The 17,053-nt window shown below is 41.2% G+C and overlaps 1 protein-coding gene across 1 annotated transcript in view; it reads left to right on the forward strand.

Moving 5' to 3' along the window:
• The window catches only part of Chn2 (chimerin 2), a 299,931-nt gene that overhangs the window by 140,913 nt on the left and 141,965 nt on the right, over positions 1-17,053 (forward strand). The window contains exon 2 of the mRNA XM_027939645.3: positions 6,247-6,285. Within this exon, the coding sequence (XP_027795446.1) occupies positions 6,247-6,285 (39 nt within the window). The remainder of the gene's footprint in view (positions 1-6,246; positions 6,286-17,053) is intronic.

Below are 17,053 nucleotides of genomic sequence, written 5' to 3' on the forward strand. Positions count from 1 at the left end.
TGCGACCCTGCAAATGCACACTTATTCTCATCTCTAAACCTTCTCATTGAATCTTAGAGGCTTCACAAGTTAAGATGTATATCAATAGCAGGCAGTGTTGGCAAGTCTGTGGGACACAGGTATTCTTACACACACTGACACAATTTTTTTAAAAACATTTAACAAAAGGTTTTAAATATACAGTCCCTTCGCTTATTTGAATTCAACTTCCTTGAAACTAGACTACACATAACAACATTGTAGCACTGCTTAAAGTAGCAAAAAGTTGAAGAGTCTAAATGTCTATCAGCTGGAAGTTATTACATAAATAAATGGATTAAGTTTTGGTAAACTCATACTCACGGAAGACCAAGCTGCAGTTAAACAAATGAGCAAATACAAACATAGATCTGTGTGTGCTGACGTAGACAGATGCCTAACAAATATCATTAAATTAAACCGGATGCAGTGGCAGCACATACCTGTAATCCCTGTGGCTCAGGAGGCTGAGGCAGGAGATCACGAGTTCAAAAGCCAGCTTCAGAAAAAGCGAGGTGCTAAGCAATTTAGATCCTGTCTCTAAATAAAATACAAAATAGGGATGGGGATGTGGCTCAGTGGCTGAGTGTCCCTGAGTTCAATCCCTGGTAGCCCTTCTCCCCACTGCCTGCTGTTGATATATATGTTGAACCATCAAATTCACAAAGCTAATTGCAGAACCATATATGGGTATGAGACCATTTTTGTAAATTTTTATTCTAGCTACATCACAGAGCAGAATCTGCAAGAATTCACTTAACTCTCTTAATGGTCCTTTTTTCAGAGGCAGGAAACTTCCTCCAATATATTTTTAAATTATTGAACTTTTCTTGTTTTCAATGATAAGTGGGTATTACTCATGGTTAGTCAAAACCAGAGTGGTGTGATCTTTTTTGGCCATGCTCTTGATCATGTAAGATGCTTTTTCATGGCTTATGCTCTTCATTGCCCCCTTGTCCCCTCAGGGTGCCTCACTCACACAGAGCTTTCTATGGATGAATCCCCAAATTCCTTGTGGTCCCCCCAAGACCAGAACGGTAGCACCAGCTTTCCAAGGATTAGTAACTTTAGCACAGAAAGTTTTCTCAAGGTGGCTTTCAACTTTTAACCTGCACATTGGGTCCCTTTAACCTGTTTTCTTTTTATTTAACATATTCATATTATTTAGAGATTATTTCATCTGAGTAGTTTATTACCTGTTTTTGTAAACTTTGGATCATTTTCTAAGCATCTCTCTCTATTTTTTTCTCCCAAGTTTCCCATTCTCCTTAGGATTGCTCCTTAGTGCTTATTTCTCAGTAATTTGTAGAGAGCCAAGGGTGTTGAGCATGGACTTTTGGTATAGAAGCATTTGTCTCTTTCCTTTAGTCTTCATCCTTCAGACTTCTTATACTAATGCACACATGCTGTGTATGTTAGTATAAGATTTGTGGGGTCTCTTTTCACCTACTTTATTTTCAAGGTATGATTTATTTAGAGGATGAGTTTTTTAAAAAAGCTACCACCTAGCACTTTTGCAAATTTATTTCTTACTCTTTTTTATTTTTATATGAGCAGTATGTTCAGAAAATTATAAAAGGCAGAAAGCAATAGAAAAAAAAATAAAATTCAGCCATATTTTCACTTTGGGATATAACAACTTTTAATAATTGAGCTTATAGCCTTCTGAGTAATTTCTATGTATGTAAATATTTCCATTTTCTTAAAAATGGGATCATGTTTAGAAAGTTGATTTGTAACCTGATTCGTTTAGCTCTTGACAATGTAGATAAATATTTTCCTATGGTTAAAGAGAGACTATGATAATAGCAAGCATTTAGTATATTGTATTTCAGGCATCAGACTGAGCATTTTAGTTTTATCTCACAATTTATCTTATGTACATCCTTCAGTTACTTTTTCATTGTATTCTTTGTATGCAATGAATTCTCTCTCTCTCTCTCTCTCTCTCTCTCTCTCTCTCTCTCTCTCCCTCCCTGCCTCCCTCCCTGTAAGTGTCTTCTCTTTTAACTTTCTCCTGCACATGACTATTATGAAGTGTATTTGTTACTTTCTCTTTACAGACTAAGCATTTTATGTCTATCAACCCATACAGTCTTCACAATGCTGTATGTTGGATGGTATTATTACTCTCATTTTTTAGATTAAAAAAACTGAGACAAGAAAGATTTTAGATAACTTGCCTGTGGTCACACAGCTAGTAAGTGGCAGAGCTGGGTTTTGAACCTTGGCAGTCTGACTCTTGACCACAGAACTATGGTCCAAACCATCATTTCCATGGCAACATATGCAATAACTATTTGATCTCGACTTACTGCACATTTAGGTTTACTACTATACATAGAGCAGCTAGTTCGTTATTTATCTGTGTGTATGTGTTTAGTTACTACCTAAGGCTAGATTCCCATGAATAAAATGTCTGAGTCGAAGGTCAACATATATTTTTTAAAGGTTAGATCCACATTAATCAGTGTTTTTAAGCAATATGTATATTCTAAACCCCTCTTGTCCCTAAGATCCTTAGGCTTTTCTGAAAATGTATTACTGTCTTCTAAGTTCAATGATAGATCTTTATTTATTTATTTTTGGATTCGGGCCTTCTTTATCTACTTCCTCTACCTTTTGCTTTTTGCCCATCTCTCCAAAAATGTTTAGTAAAATCATACATTTTTAAAAACCACCTCATTTATGTCCTGGGTGCTCGCAGCAGCTCGTGTCTCCTGGACTTTATTACATAGAAGGACAGAGACAGATCAAATCGTGTCCCACCACTTGACCTAATGGCAATTTTTCATAACACCAATTTTCTTTCTTTTCTCTATTTCATTTTTCTTTCAAGCTTCACAAGAACCGAAGTAATAAATCTGTTATATGATAATTTTGTTTTTGTGATTTCAATATATGTAAATGAGGGGGGCTGCCTGGCAGGGATGACTGATGTGTCCACGGCCTGGAAGACAAAGCTCCCACCTCTGCCTCTAACTTGCTCATGACCTTGAAGAAGCCCCTCAATCTTTCTGTGTTTCCTCTTCCTCATTTGCCAAATGATGAAGGTCAACTAAATGGCCTTGAAAACCCATTCCTGTTTTTTTAATAAAAGGAGTGTCAGGCTATTCAAGAGTGAGGCAGATCACTGAAGAGTGTTGTATGAAGTCAGAGCAAATAGTGTGTGTCTGGGGGACAGTGCTAGAAGCAGCTAAAGATTTGTTTCAACATATTAAAAAATATTTTGTGCTCTGTCACTTGACCAAGCCTCCTATCAGTGCGCTATAGTGGTTTGTGAAACGTGTCTCTAAGGCCAAGGTAATTATAGTTGTTCCACTGGAGCATGACAAATGGCCTCTCAATTTGAATTCTTTTATGGCAAAGAAAAACCTTCCATGACAACAGCACTGGAACTTAATTACAGGCTCCAGATCTGGGGGCAAGAATGGAGACAGTCATTGGCTCCGTGGAGGGAGCGAAAACAAGATCAGGGCAAGGGACGGCCCAGGAGTGGTGCACGTTTGTGGGGCTTCCTTCAGAACTTGCTGTGTGCTAGGCAGACATATGCAGTCTCTCTGAATTCCCACAATGCCCCAGGAGGGAGATTAGGACTTGAACCCCGACAGTTCATTCTTTTATAGAACCCATTTTAGTTTTAGTTTTTAAGACTTGTTTTATGCCAGCTACTCTTCTAAGGGCTGGAATGCAAAAGTGAATGAGACAAAATTCCTGCTTTTATGGAGTTTGACAAACAGTGGAGTGAAACCAGTCTCAACAAATCAACAAATCAATAAATAATTTCAGATGGTAATAAACATTATGAAGAAAAATAATCTGTGTGTTAGGAGAGGGACTGGGGGCGGGGGGGAGGCCACTCTGCGAGGTTGGCAGGGAAAGCCCCTGGGAGGTGATATTTGAGCTGAGCCCTATGTGGCAGAGCAAGTGAGCCATGCCAAGATCTATTGCAGGGTTTTTACAAGGAGAGTCCACAAGAGCAAAGGCTGGAGACTTGAAAGAGCTTGGCTTGCTCTAGGAACTGAGAGGAAGCCAGCAGGATTGGATGAGAAGTAGAAAGGAGAATGTCTGCATGCAGCAGAGTCAGAGACGTGGGCCGCTGCAGATGATGCTGTGCCTTAGGCCACAGGAGGGCACTCAATTTTACTGTAGCACAGAGGGACAATATGGAGGGGTGGATTTTGTGCAAGGGAGGGTTCTAATTTCCAGTTTCTGTAGGTGCTCTCTTCACCTCCACGTTGTGTTACCAATAGGGAGCAGCTGGAAAGGGGAGGGTGATTTATGGAACATTCAGGGCAGCCTCTATCAAATTTAGGTTAGGGCCCAAACATTTCCATTGAAACCCAATCCTAGGTTTTTCTCAGAACAATAAGACTGAAATGGAAAGTGAGAGGTCATTTATTTAAACTTCTGGCTTTAGGTAAGAAAACCTCAGCAGATCCAAGCTGAGCAGCTGGACTATATTCAAAGATCTGCATAAAGGGGACTGACTACCTCCTCTGTCTTAGGGATGCCTCCCAATATGTAGAGAGTAGTGCTTAGGTCATGAACAGTCCTGACCATTTTGGAGAGTCTGTGGGTTGTACTTGCCTCATAGAATAAATGTCCTCTGAAATGACAAGACATTATAGTTTGGGGTAGATGGATAAACATTTCTGTGCCATGTGTCCATGTGGTGTGTGTTTATCTTTATCTTTGAAAAAATGTTTTCAAAGATGTCATCCACACTTAACACACAGGGTCTGGCTTTTCTGGTAAGGTAACATGGGATAGATGATTCTAGAACTTTATTATAAGTTTAGCAAATTGATTTCTTTTATTAAAATAGTTTTTAAAAAAATCACTCATATTAGCCCATTAAAATTGGTTTGTTACATATGGGATGAAATTAATTGATCATTTAAATTACAAGCTCACTATTATAAGATAATTTGACAAAAGTATTAAGAGTGAGCACCTATATTTATTTAGCAATCTGAGTCTGAACAGCATAAGCCATTATCAGTGTGCTGTATTTGTGTGTGTGGCTACGCAGCTGATTATTCATATGTGGGTTCCTGACCCTACATGGGTAGCAACAGACTCATTTATATGAATTGACCTTTGCAGGCATTGAGTTGAGTGCTGTGATATGATGGGCCCAGAGAGCAAGATAGTCATTGTAAAATAATATAAGCTACACAAGTGTAACTAAGTGGGATTTGGGAAAAGTTACCACTTTTGTGTTAGTTTTCTTTCTCAAATAGGAAAACGCTCTCAAGCCATTTGCTTGCCTGAGGTTAAGTAGGACAAGGAGCCAAGGATGGGGACCCTGTAGGGACAGGCTGTGGGTTTCCTGGGAGTGGAGGATAACACAAGTTGAATTAGAGAACTCTTCATGTGCCCCGCAGATCTACGCCTTGTGATTTGGGGCAAAGAATTCTCTCCCCTGGCTATCAGGCTGGAGTATATTTTACAAGTCTTCATAGCTGTGAGCCAAGAGGACTCTATAATCACCGCATCAGAATAATAAGCTCAGCTGTCAGCACAGGGTTGTTGAGTCGACTGAACAAGCAGATTTTTCTCCCATTGTCTGTTTTCTGGAGTAATGAATACCAATTTCATCCTCTCCATTTTGCTGTAACTCTCTTGCTCTGACACTTCTGATTGCTGAGAGGTTTCTGAAAATTTTCTAAGTCACACATTGGAGTTAATTCAAGGAGATAATGCAATTCCAATTGGATCATCAGTGTTCTGCTGTCAGACCCAGGATTTTTAGGAGCTCAGTGAGTTGGGTTGTTCAACTTTCCACATTTAATATTCCATACTTGCCACTTTGCATCTTGCCCTCAAATCTTAATAAATGGGCTAAAGGTCTGATTGGAAACTGTGAGGTAAATTATATGTTTATTATGCCAAGTTGAGTAAATAGTGTTTGAAAGGATTACTAGAGGGTACAATCAAGTTAATTGCTTTAAAAATCTTTTTTGATTTACTGGGCTCTATGAAAATTGTTAGGCAATTGATGCTGTCACAGTAAGAGATCTGAAGAAAGTGGTGTTGGGTCTGCAAGGTTGCCATGCAGGTTCCCTTCCTCGTGCCTGGAACTGTCCCCTAAATTAGTGGAAAGTCCCCTGGGACTGGATGGCAAGTACTGCTGACAGTTACCCCTCCAGAGAAGACACTTGTTGACAGTTTGATGTGCAGACCTGCAGAGTGATTTCTTTCTTTTTTTTTTTTTTTCCCTAGATGCTGAAGAATACCAGCCTCCAATATGGAAATCATACTGTGAGTACCTGAAATGCAAGCCTCCTCAGAAATCTAGCCAGCCTGCCTTCTCGAAGGCTAGTGTTATGGAACACATGCAGTCCCACACCACAGCACCAAAACCTGAAAGCCTCCTTTTTCCACCAAGGAAAGAAATAACTCAGCACCCCGCCCGCAACCTCCAAGACTGGAATTGTAGAGAATATACTGTGGGTTGCAGAGTCTCTACAACCTCCAAGACCCACTTCAGGAATGCTTTTGGAAGGGAGGTGTACCTTCTGACTTTCAATATGGGGCTTTGTTTTTATTTTTTGCACATTTGGTCATCAAAGGTAAAATGTGTTGACTTCCATAAATTATGCTCTTGGCCATAATTCAGCCTATAGTATCATATGCAGTTATCTGCTAAAAAATTAACAGCAAATAATAATGTTTGGTCGCTAAGGATGACTCCTTAGGAATAGAGGTCATATCTGAGTATCAGTGGCCCAGTCAGCTCCCCTCATGAAGACAACAATGGTCATCACTTCAAACTCATGTTCTCTTTTCTTGGTATCATCTTCCTGACTCAGTAATTCTCCAGAGAGAGAAGGAGGAGTGTGGTGGGTTGGAAACCAACCATACTGGGGCCAGAGGAGGCAGGTTCTCATTCGGCTCTACTAGGTACCAGTAAAAATAATATAAAGTATTATATAAATATTAAAATAATATGCTGTAAAAATAATTATTAATATGGTTACTGATGTTGCTGTTATTGCTAATGTCCATTGAGAACCTGCCTTGTGCTAGCCACAGTACTAAGCGACTGAACCTTAGATTCTTATTACAGCCCTAATTGATGGGTACTATTATTATCTCCATCCCATATATAAGAAAAACCACAGCTCAGAGAGGCTAAGTAACTGTGCAGAAGTTTCACAAAAAATGGTGAACTGTTATCCAGAGTGGGACCCAGAAACAAGCCTTACCCACAGCCAGAAAGTCTCCAAGACGTTTTCCTATGTATTTATATATGCATGTGTACATATACATATATGCACATTTATCATCCATATAAATATAGACAGATATAGATGTGTGTTGCATAATGACACTTCAGTTAACAGTGGACTGTACACAGGATAGTATATACTCTACAACCCAGGCGTGTAGTGGCCATACCAAGTGGGTTTATGGGGATGTTCTCTGTGATGTCTGCATATCATTGAATTCACTTGGCAATGCATAGCTCCTGTCTATCCCCCTCATTAAGTGATGTGTGACTGTATGTATATTATAAATACATATGCACAAGCACACACCTGTAGATTACTTGTTACAAAAGCAACACAAAGCTGCAAAGAAGATAAAACATTAGAGAAATAAAGAATAAAATTTTCCTGTAACCCACAAACCAGCCTCCAACTCATATTCCAATGCCCCTTCTCCCTTCCCCATGGATGGCCTGTATCAGTTTTCTAAGGCATTCCCTTCCCATTATTAAAAAAAAAAAAAAAGCCTAGCACCAAGGCATCTGTGGCTGGGACTTTGTTTGGCCCAAGTGGTGAATGCTGCTTTGTGTTCTTGAGCTTGCTTGTTTCAGCTTCTCAAATATCTTGTTTTTGTCTTCCCACATCAGCACATACAGAGGCACCTCGATCTTTCTTTACTGCAGGAGTCTATTCTTCCATCTGTGAAATAAAGGGGCTGTGCTAGGTCTCTAAGGGCCCTTGCAATCCTGCGCTCTGCATTCCCATCTTCGATTTTAAATGACACTACTAATGACTTAGTAATTGGATGTTTTTGTTTGTTTGTTTCCTAATGGAGTGTGAAGTGCTCTGACAGTAAATCAACAAAATACCTGTAGAGAGAGGTGCTAGGTGTTCCATGACTTGCCCGGCCTTGCACACAACCTTGCATACATTAACTACCCAATAAATATTTGTTGAGTAAATGCCACCATGGAGAGCTTTACTGAAGCGAAAAGATGGCATAGGCTCAAATTTATTTTGTCTTTTTCTAAGTGACCTTGGGCCACCTAATTTATCTCTTAAAAGCACTTTTATGTCCTAAGGAAGCTAGAAAGAACATTGCTAATTACATGTCCACAACATCAATTTTACCCTTGGCTATTGGGTTTAAATTTGATTTTTGGATCTAAATTACATTTTTAAAATTTGTTCTAGAATCATAAAACTTTATTAGGAAAAAGGAATGGCTTAGGACATTTAACACAAACATAATGGCATATAAAAAGTTTCTCTTTACTTGACCCAGCTAACGGTCAGTCAGGCTCTTTTCAGAACCCCTAGTGATCTGCATCTCCAAAAATAAGGAGAGTGTCATTCACAGCACCAAAAATATACCAATCAATGCCCTACAGGACACCACTAAGAAAGAACTCTCTTTTGATTGTCCTGAATGCATGAATTCTTTGAGTTGGGATATTGGAGCACTTACAAAGGTATTTCATACTATTATTATCAGGTTCACAGTATGCCATCTCATTCCCAAGACCATCTCCCATTCATTTGTTTGTTCTTGCAGCAAACACTTTCTGAAGGCCAGAGGATAAATATTAGGAATCAACAATGAGTGAGGTACTTCTAAAAATCTAAATATGCTAAAACAATAGCATTTTTTCTGAAAGTCCAAAAAAGCTATCAGAACATTAAATTTGTTCCGTTTGAAATAACCTATCGGTAAATCCATTCAGAACCTCAGGAATCGCCTTTGCATTTCTCTTTGAAATGCTCAGAAATCATCCTTGAGAGATTAATTTTGATACTAATGCAAACTCATTAGTATCTAAACTAATGTTATATCTTTGCTCTCATTGATGATTACTGACTATAACTTTCATTTATTTGCTATTACATATTTATTGTGAAGCATTAATCCCAATTATGATAACCTACTAAGAAAAATTGGTGTACTTCTAATGATTGAGTTTAAAAAGCTGTTTTTTAAATTGTAATGCCATTTGCAATGTTCTTGGCTCTAAGTTACACAATACCCCACTCAATCACATTGATTGACTTAAGCAAAAAATCCAGAGATAGTGGCTTCAGTCATAACTTGCTCCAGCAACTAAAATAACATTACCACAGTCCTTTATGTTATCTCTTCCTTCATTTGTTCCACTTTCCTATGTTTGGTACATTCTTAGCATGTTCTTCCCTTCTGATCCCCAGATAGCTACCAATAACCCTATTGCTTCCTCTTTCAAGAGCAGCTGGTAGCGAGACATTCTGCTTAATTAACACTTCAAGTAATATCTCAGAATTAAGTTTCAGCCTTGATAGACCTGGCTTACCTATTCCGGAGTCCATCACTGTGAATGGGGGAGTTGGGGTGTGCTAACTTTCCTAGATTGATCAGGACCCTCCCCTGGAACTCGGGGAAGAACCAATCCTATATAACACGATTGGAAAACTTGGAGTAATATTGGAAAGGGGAAGATGGACATGGATGCTGGGCAAGTAACCACAGATGTCACACTTTGAAGCTCAAAAGAGTAAGGAACTGGGCCGGGGTTGTGGCTCAGTGGCAGAGCACTTGCCAAGCATGTGTGAGGCACTGGGTTCGAGCCACAGAGCCACATAAAAAAATAACAAATAAAATAAACTTATGAAAAAAGAGTAAGGAGCTGCAGAAATCAGTTCTCCCAAATTATATATTATGTTCATTAATTTATTCATTCATTCAACCAGTGCTTATTAAGTCTCTGCCTTAAGTCAGACTCTGGGGCCACAAGGGTACATAAGATGAACTCAAGGAGCTATGGTGTCATGTGGCCGCCCTAAGTTCCTGCCCTCTCTGTTGTCCTTTGCTTGGAAGCTAACACTATCATTTACTGAGCTATTTCCACAGAGTAATCTTACCCCAAAGAATCATGTCTTCAGCTAATCCTCAAATCTCAAGACCAAATCCCAGAATATTGAGAAAGTCACCCAGAAAAAGTTGGTTTGATGCCCTAAAAATAAATAGACAAAACACTACTTTTTAAGTTTGCTTAAAAATAACAATGAAACCACCTTCAAAATTTAAGCCAGAACTATATGAACTACACTACCCAAGCAGACAGGCTCAAAAGCCAGCCATCTTGGGTATACTCAGAAAGATGTTTTTATTTGAAGATGCCAAATGCCAACTGGGCAGCAGGTGCTATGCCTGACTGACACTGTCCCATGAGACTGTCCCAGGCAGGAGGCCAAGCAGTTGCAGCTTGTGCCTGCGTTCCTAAATAGGAGTTTGGAAGCTCGCAACCCTGAAGTGCACGCCCTGTATCAGGATCACCTGGGGGAAGTTTGCATTCATTATTTCTTGGTCCTGTCGCTGATGGTCGCATGGGAACAGTTGGGTGAGCTGCAATTGAGGGAACCCCACAGGTTTTTCTTATGCACATGTATGCCTGGTACTTTTGGGTTTGGTGCACTGCAAGCCTGATTCTTGGTTTTGTCACAGTGCCACTGAACAAGAGAAGTAAATCCCACTGAGATGACATTTTTTATTTGAATATGCTGGAGGACAGAGTTGAAACAAGAGGACATGGAAAACACCGATAATTCCCTGCTTATATCCAGGAGTATTTTCCCTGAAAGTCTTAGAGGAAGGCATGGGCAATGAGCAGGGTGGGTCTGGCTCAGGGTCATGATCATGTGGCTGGACTCAGTTCTGTGATCCATGTTCCCCCTTTGGAAAGAAGTGGACTACGGGGACCATCCCTGAGGGCTCTCCTAGGAACTGATGGGTCTGGCTAGATATTGGCACTGCCCAGGCCATAAGCTTTTATAGGACTTCCACAGGAATAAGTTGATTCTGTTCCCAGGGGAAGAGAAGGGGTTAAGTTTTCTTACTGAAGAAAAAATAAAATATTGGGTTTCTAAATCTACATTACCTGTCTTGGGAATCTTGGGCTCTCCTCTACCTCCACATCCCCCAGTGACCACCACCCCTGCCAAACAGCTTTCTCCAGGGCTAAGAATTCTCTCCTGAGTGGTAGAGGGCCCAAGGCTAGGGAGTGCCTGGAATATATCTGGAACATTGCTGTAGAAGCAAATTCCATCATATCACCTCTCTGCTCATAGAACCACCTAGAAAGTGACATTCATTTTTGCATTTCGCTGTGAAATGTGTTTGTCGCACAAAGAAAATTCAAGAAGTGACATTTTGGGGTTATGTGACATGTTTCAGTTATATTAAACATGCCTTGGAGAACTTTTTTTCACAGATGTTTGTTCTGGTATAGCTAATCCTGAAAATAATGGGCAGGCTCTCATCTGAAGCTAAGATAGAAAATTGGGCTCTGTTTTTTTTATTTGGTTTTCATTGCAGTTGGTTACCCTCTCATTATCTGTATAGACAGACACATAACCCAGATGGAAAATAGGATTCTGTACTTATTTGCCAACTTTTGTTGCTTGAAACAGCATAGAGCAGATCTTACAGGTTCTCAGACCTTCTGACTAAGAAATAAGCAATAAACTAATAATGTCTGCTACTGAGGGATCCTGGCTTTAGGGGGTTGCTTAGGGATCTTCCCACTTCCTCTTACAAGTCACCCCTGTCTGGTTCTGTTCTGGATTGAGCAATTGGTGAACTACTGCATTTCTCTTTGTTAAGGCTCAGGGGGGTTCCTAGAGGACACCTATTCTGAGTATAGTGAGGCTCTCTGAGGGTAGGGTCTTTGTTCTGTCCACTGCAGTATCCTCAGGGCCTAGAAGAGTGCTGGGACTTAGGCTGTTGACATGGGAGAGGCACTGTCCAGAGATGGTCCAATGCATCCCTCATTTCTGTTATTGGCATCTCAGTCTCCCCCTTCCCTCCATTCAGTTTGTGGTCAAGTCCTTCTACCCTCCTGGGCAATCAACCCCTCTCTCGACTGCATTCCCACCAGTGTCACCTGAACTCATGCTTTCACGATCTCCCTTGTGTACACGAGAAGTACTGCTCTCTCTCTATTCCCTGTCTCCTGGTTCGCCCCACCCTCTCCCAATCAGAGAGGCAAAGGGCACTGGTCCCCTGCCCCTGGACATACATTTGAATCTCCTGAGGAGATTGAAAAAGAACAGAAATCAGGATCCTTGTCAGACTCACAGAGTGTGCATCTCCAGGGATGGAGTCTGGGAACCTGTATTGCCGCAGTCCGGCTGCAGCAGAATAATCAGGGGGGTGACGAAGAACTTGTGTACGTTGATACAGCAGGAGTAGGAGCCGTTTATTGCAGGACAGGAGCAGTATTTATACATTCCACAGAGCTTATCTAATTAGCATAAACTAGATACATCAGTCAACCAATAAGGAATCTCCACACTTAATGGCTCGCTTTTGTTACTTCTCAAACCACTCCCTCTGGCATTTTGCCAGGCACCATCCAGACTTGTTTACGAACTTTAACATTCCCCTGGCTAAATGCCAGGTGTTATTTTGACTTGTTTACAGACTCTAACACTGTATTTCATGATGGCTTCATGGAGATCCTAATGCAAGCAGCCCAGGTGGGCCTGTCCGGCTGTAGGGAACTACCAGCTGAGGCTGAGAAATACAGACTTTGAGTTCTGGAAAACCAGGATTTGTATCTCAATTTTGACTTAATCCTATTATTTGTGTGATCTTGAGTGTCTTCAAAGTGGGCAGCACATCCACTGCTGTATCAGTGAGGGAGAATAGTTATGTGGTAGCTTTGGGGGATGATTCAAGAGAAGATGCACATAAGATGTCTGGCACATAGTAGGTGCCCAGAAAAATGGCAGTTCCTAATCTTGCAAATGGCTCTATCTTTACTGTTATCCTAAAACAGATTAGTGATGTCACCTTCCTGCTAAAAACATGTCACTGCCTCCTCCTGCAGACAGAGAGCACTGAGCTCCTTAGAATAGTGTCCATAGGCCAGCTCCACAGGACCTTCTGCACACTGCACACCAGGCACAACTGCCACACTGGCCTCTGAATGACCAACTGGCACATCCTTTTCCTTCCCTGCTGATGCTCTTCCTCCTGCCCCATAACCCTCTTTCTCTTTTACCTGCAAAGCCCCACTAATCCCTCCAGGGGAGCCCCGTCCCTCTCCCCTCAGGAAGCCAGCCCCCGAGCAAACAGAACAGCTTCCTCCTTTCCTCCTCATTAAAGCTCAGGTCCCACCTTGATTTTGCTTCTCTAAGCACATCCCCCTCCTTGGGTCAGGCTCCTCGAAGGCACAGGCTGTAATCCATGGGCTATTGGAGTCCATTTCTTCACCAAATATTCATTAAGCACCTACTCTGTGCCCAGCTCTTTCATGGACACTGAGGATACTCAGTGGACAGAACAAGAGTCCCCACCCTCAGAGGGCTTCATTATACTCAGGGGAGGTAGTGTAAGAACTAGAGAAGTAAAATATTTATATTTTATCTGTTAGCGGTGCTAATGGTGTTGAGCTCTGAGATATACCAAGAAGCAGAAGGGAGCAGAGTGGTGGGTGGAATTTTCTATAGACAAGTCAGGGAAGCCCTGCAAGCTGAGATTTAAGTAGAGACCTGAATGAAAGCAGTGAATGAGCCTTGTGGGTATCTTGAGAAAGAGCAACTCAGTCCAAGGGACAGCAAGGGCAAAGGCCCAGAGGCACAGGCACAATAAACCAAGTCCCGGGATCAAAAGGTTACATCTAGCCCAATGCCCTGGGACAAATGTTTAACTTCTCTGTTCTTATTTCCTTGTCTGAGAAATGAAAATGGTAATTATAGGAAGTTGGTTTTCTGTGGGAGAGAGAGAAAGAAAGAACTCAATAAAATATTGCTCCTGTCACATGGCAGGTACTTAGTATGCTGTCTCTTCTCTTCTCCTGCCTCTCCATTCATCCTCAGAGTCTACACATAATGCTGACTGTGGTGTCTGGCATATAGCAGATGCTCACATATTGGCTGTTATGAATTGCAAAGGAGTGCTAAGCTAAAACTGCTTCTCTCTTAAAACTGGTATACATCTTGGCCTCCTCCTTAAAAAACGGAGTTCACTGCCAGGCGCACGCCTATGTCCCAGCAGCCCAGGAGGCTAAGGCTGGAGGATCACAAATTCAAAGCCAGCCTCTGCAACTTAGACCCTGTTTCAAAATTTTTTAAAAATCCAATAGGGCTGGAGATGTGGCTCAGTGGTTCAGTGCTCCTGGTTTCAATCCTGGTTACCAAAAGAAAGAGAGAGAAGGATGGATGAGTCTCGCTGAATGTGGATTCTGCAGTCCATCTGGAGCCCAAACTCTGGGGATTCTGGGAGATGGCCCCTGGGCTCCCATTAGACTGATTAACAGCAGCAGCCTACACAGGAGCAGCTGGGCAGTGCTGACCCTGACTCAGGAGGGATACAGGGCTCCAGGCAGCCACTTCTCTCTGTCGTTGGTCACCTTGTCCTCCGTCAGCTTCCTCCTCCACCAGCTGGCTTCTCTGACCCTGCCTCCAGCAGCCTCTCCGCCTTGTTTTGAATAAGAAATACATACGTGTGGCTCAAAAGTCAAACAGTAGAACAATATGGACATTGGGGAATCTTCCTTCCACTTCTGCCTTTTTTTCTTTTCATCCCCTGATGGTAATTGCTTTTTTTTTACTTCCTTGTTCCTCCCAGAGCTTATTTATGCTGATACAAGCAAAAATGAATACAAACCTATTATTTTACTCCCTTTCTTGAATGTATATATATAATACCTGAAGGTCGGGGTGGGTTTGTGTGTGTGTGCATGCCTGTAGGTATAGGTATACAATCATCCCTTGGTGTCCACGCAGGATGGGTTCTGGGACACCCTGCAGGTACCCAAATCCTCAAGTGCTCCAGTCCCTCACAACAAGTGGCATCGTATTTGCATATAACGAACAAAATCCTCTTTTATGTTTGAAATCATTTCTTGATTACTTATAATACTTCATACGATGTCAATTCTATGTAAACAATTGTGACACTGCTTTGTTTAGGAAATAATGGCAAGAAAAAAAATCATACATACTCAGCACAGATGCATTTTTCCCCCAAATATCTTCAATTGGTGGTTAGTTGAATCCTCATATGTGGAACACATGGATTCAGAGAACCAACTGTATACCTTTACCTTGACATTTTCACTCACAAAGAACATCCTGAATATTACCCAGGTCAGTGTATCAAGAGTCTCCCCAGTCCTTACTACCCCGGCACGGCGTCCAGTGGGAGATACACCATTGCTCACTTAAGTATTCCATTCTAAGGGGCCTTGGTGACCACAGCCTTGAACAGGTGGTATCATGCCAGCTCTGTATTTTGCCCTGTTCCATAAGACTATTTCTAATTTCTGAATCTCCCTCCAAAGCTGGTAGGATTCTTAAAAATAGGGCATATTGTTTTCTCTTTAATTATATTCAAAGCACTTCAAAAAATACTGAAGTTACTAAACCAAGCACAAATAAACATGATCCCTTTCCTCATTTCAGGACTTACAACATGGAAGGAGAAACAGAATTTTTTTTTTTTTTTTAGAAATCACACCAATAAGTACAGAATGGTGATGAGATAAGTGACATAGAGAAAAATACAGGAAATTATAAGAGCATAGAATAGGGAGATGGTTTTGGATCTGGGGTGAGGGGTGTCAAGAGGGACTCCTCCACAAAGATGATATTTGAACTCAAGTCGTGATGATGAGGGACAGATAACTAAAGGTAGAAAGGGAGGAAAAGAGAATACTGTAGACAAAAAGTATAGCATGTACAAAGGATCTGAGGTTGGTGCATGTGCATTTAGGAAATGGAGAGGACACTAAATGTGGCTGAGCAGACAGCATGATACATGGTGAGATTGTAGAAGTGGTCAGAGGCAAGACCATTTATGTGGGAGACTTTGGTCATGTCCAAGAGCAATGGGAGGTCATAAAGCTTTTGAGCAGGGAGGGCCATGATTTGATGGACATTGTCCAATAGTTATTCTGGCCATCAGGGAGAGAGCAGGCTGGAGGGAGTTAGAGTCTAGATCCTGGAGTAGGGTGTAGGAGATATTGATGGACACAAGTGAACAGAGCTGAGACACTTTGACAAAGCATATTGACCATTTGTCATTGATGAAAAACAGGCCACATAAAGTGCCATGGATGGTTTTGAGGATGCTGGTGGAGAAATCACATGGATGGTTATGCTTTTGCTAATGCCAGGATTTTGGAAGAGACCTAGATTTCAAGGGAAATATCATGAGTCCAACGTTTGATGAGTTGAACTTGAGATCCATTTTGATTTCTTTTTAATAATTGTTATGTCTTATTCATGCGTTATATTTATACATAAAAGTGTGGTTCAATGTGATATATTCAAACATGCACATAACAGATTTCACGCCATTTCAGTCCCCAGTACCTCCCCGTCCCCTCCCTCCCCCTGACGCCCTTCCTCTATTCTACTGGTTACCCTTCTATTTATTTTTTAATTGGTGCATTATAATCATATATAAAGTGGGATTCATTGTGTTATATTCTTTTTTATTTTTTGAATAAATACTTTTTGAGATCCTTTTAAGAAACGCAAGAGGAATCTCTAAGAGAGGCTCCATATTCAGCTTGACACTTAGAGGAGTGTTCTGAGCAAACAGGGGAGCCTTTTGCATGTAGGTGAAAAGTGAAATGTAGATGTAGAGGAGATGCCTTGGGCAGAGGGAAGAGAATAAGACCTGAGGAGGGTCTGAGAGAGACTTTGGGGATCTCCCTTGATAATGGGTTAGCAGAAGAGGAATCAGCCACAGGTATAAGAGACGAAAAAACAGAAGAGGAAAATCGTCCAGGCTATGCTGTAGAAGCCAACAGAAAATCACAACACAGCTGAATAAT

The sequence above is a fragment of the Marmota flaviventris genome, chromosome 1 (assembly GCF_047511675.1).
Source record: "Marmota flaviventris isolate mMarFla1 chromosome 1, mMarFla1.hap1, whole genome shotgun sequence".
Taxonomy (NCBI): domain Eukaryota; kingdom Metazoa; phylum Chordata; class Mammalia; order Rodentia; family Sciuridae; genus Marmota; species Marmota flaviventris.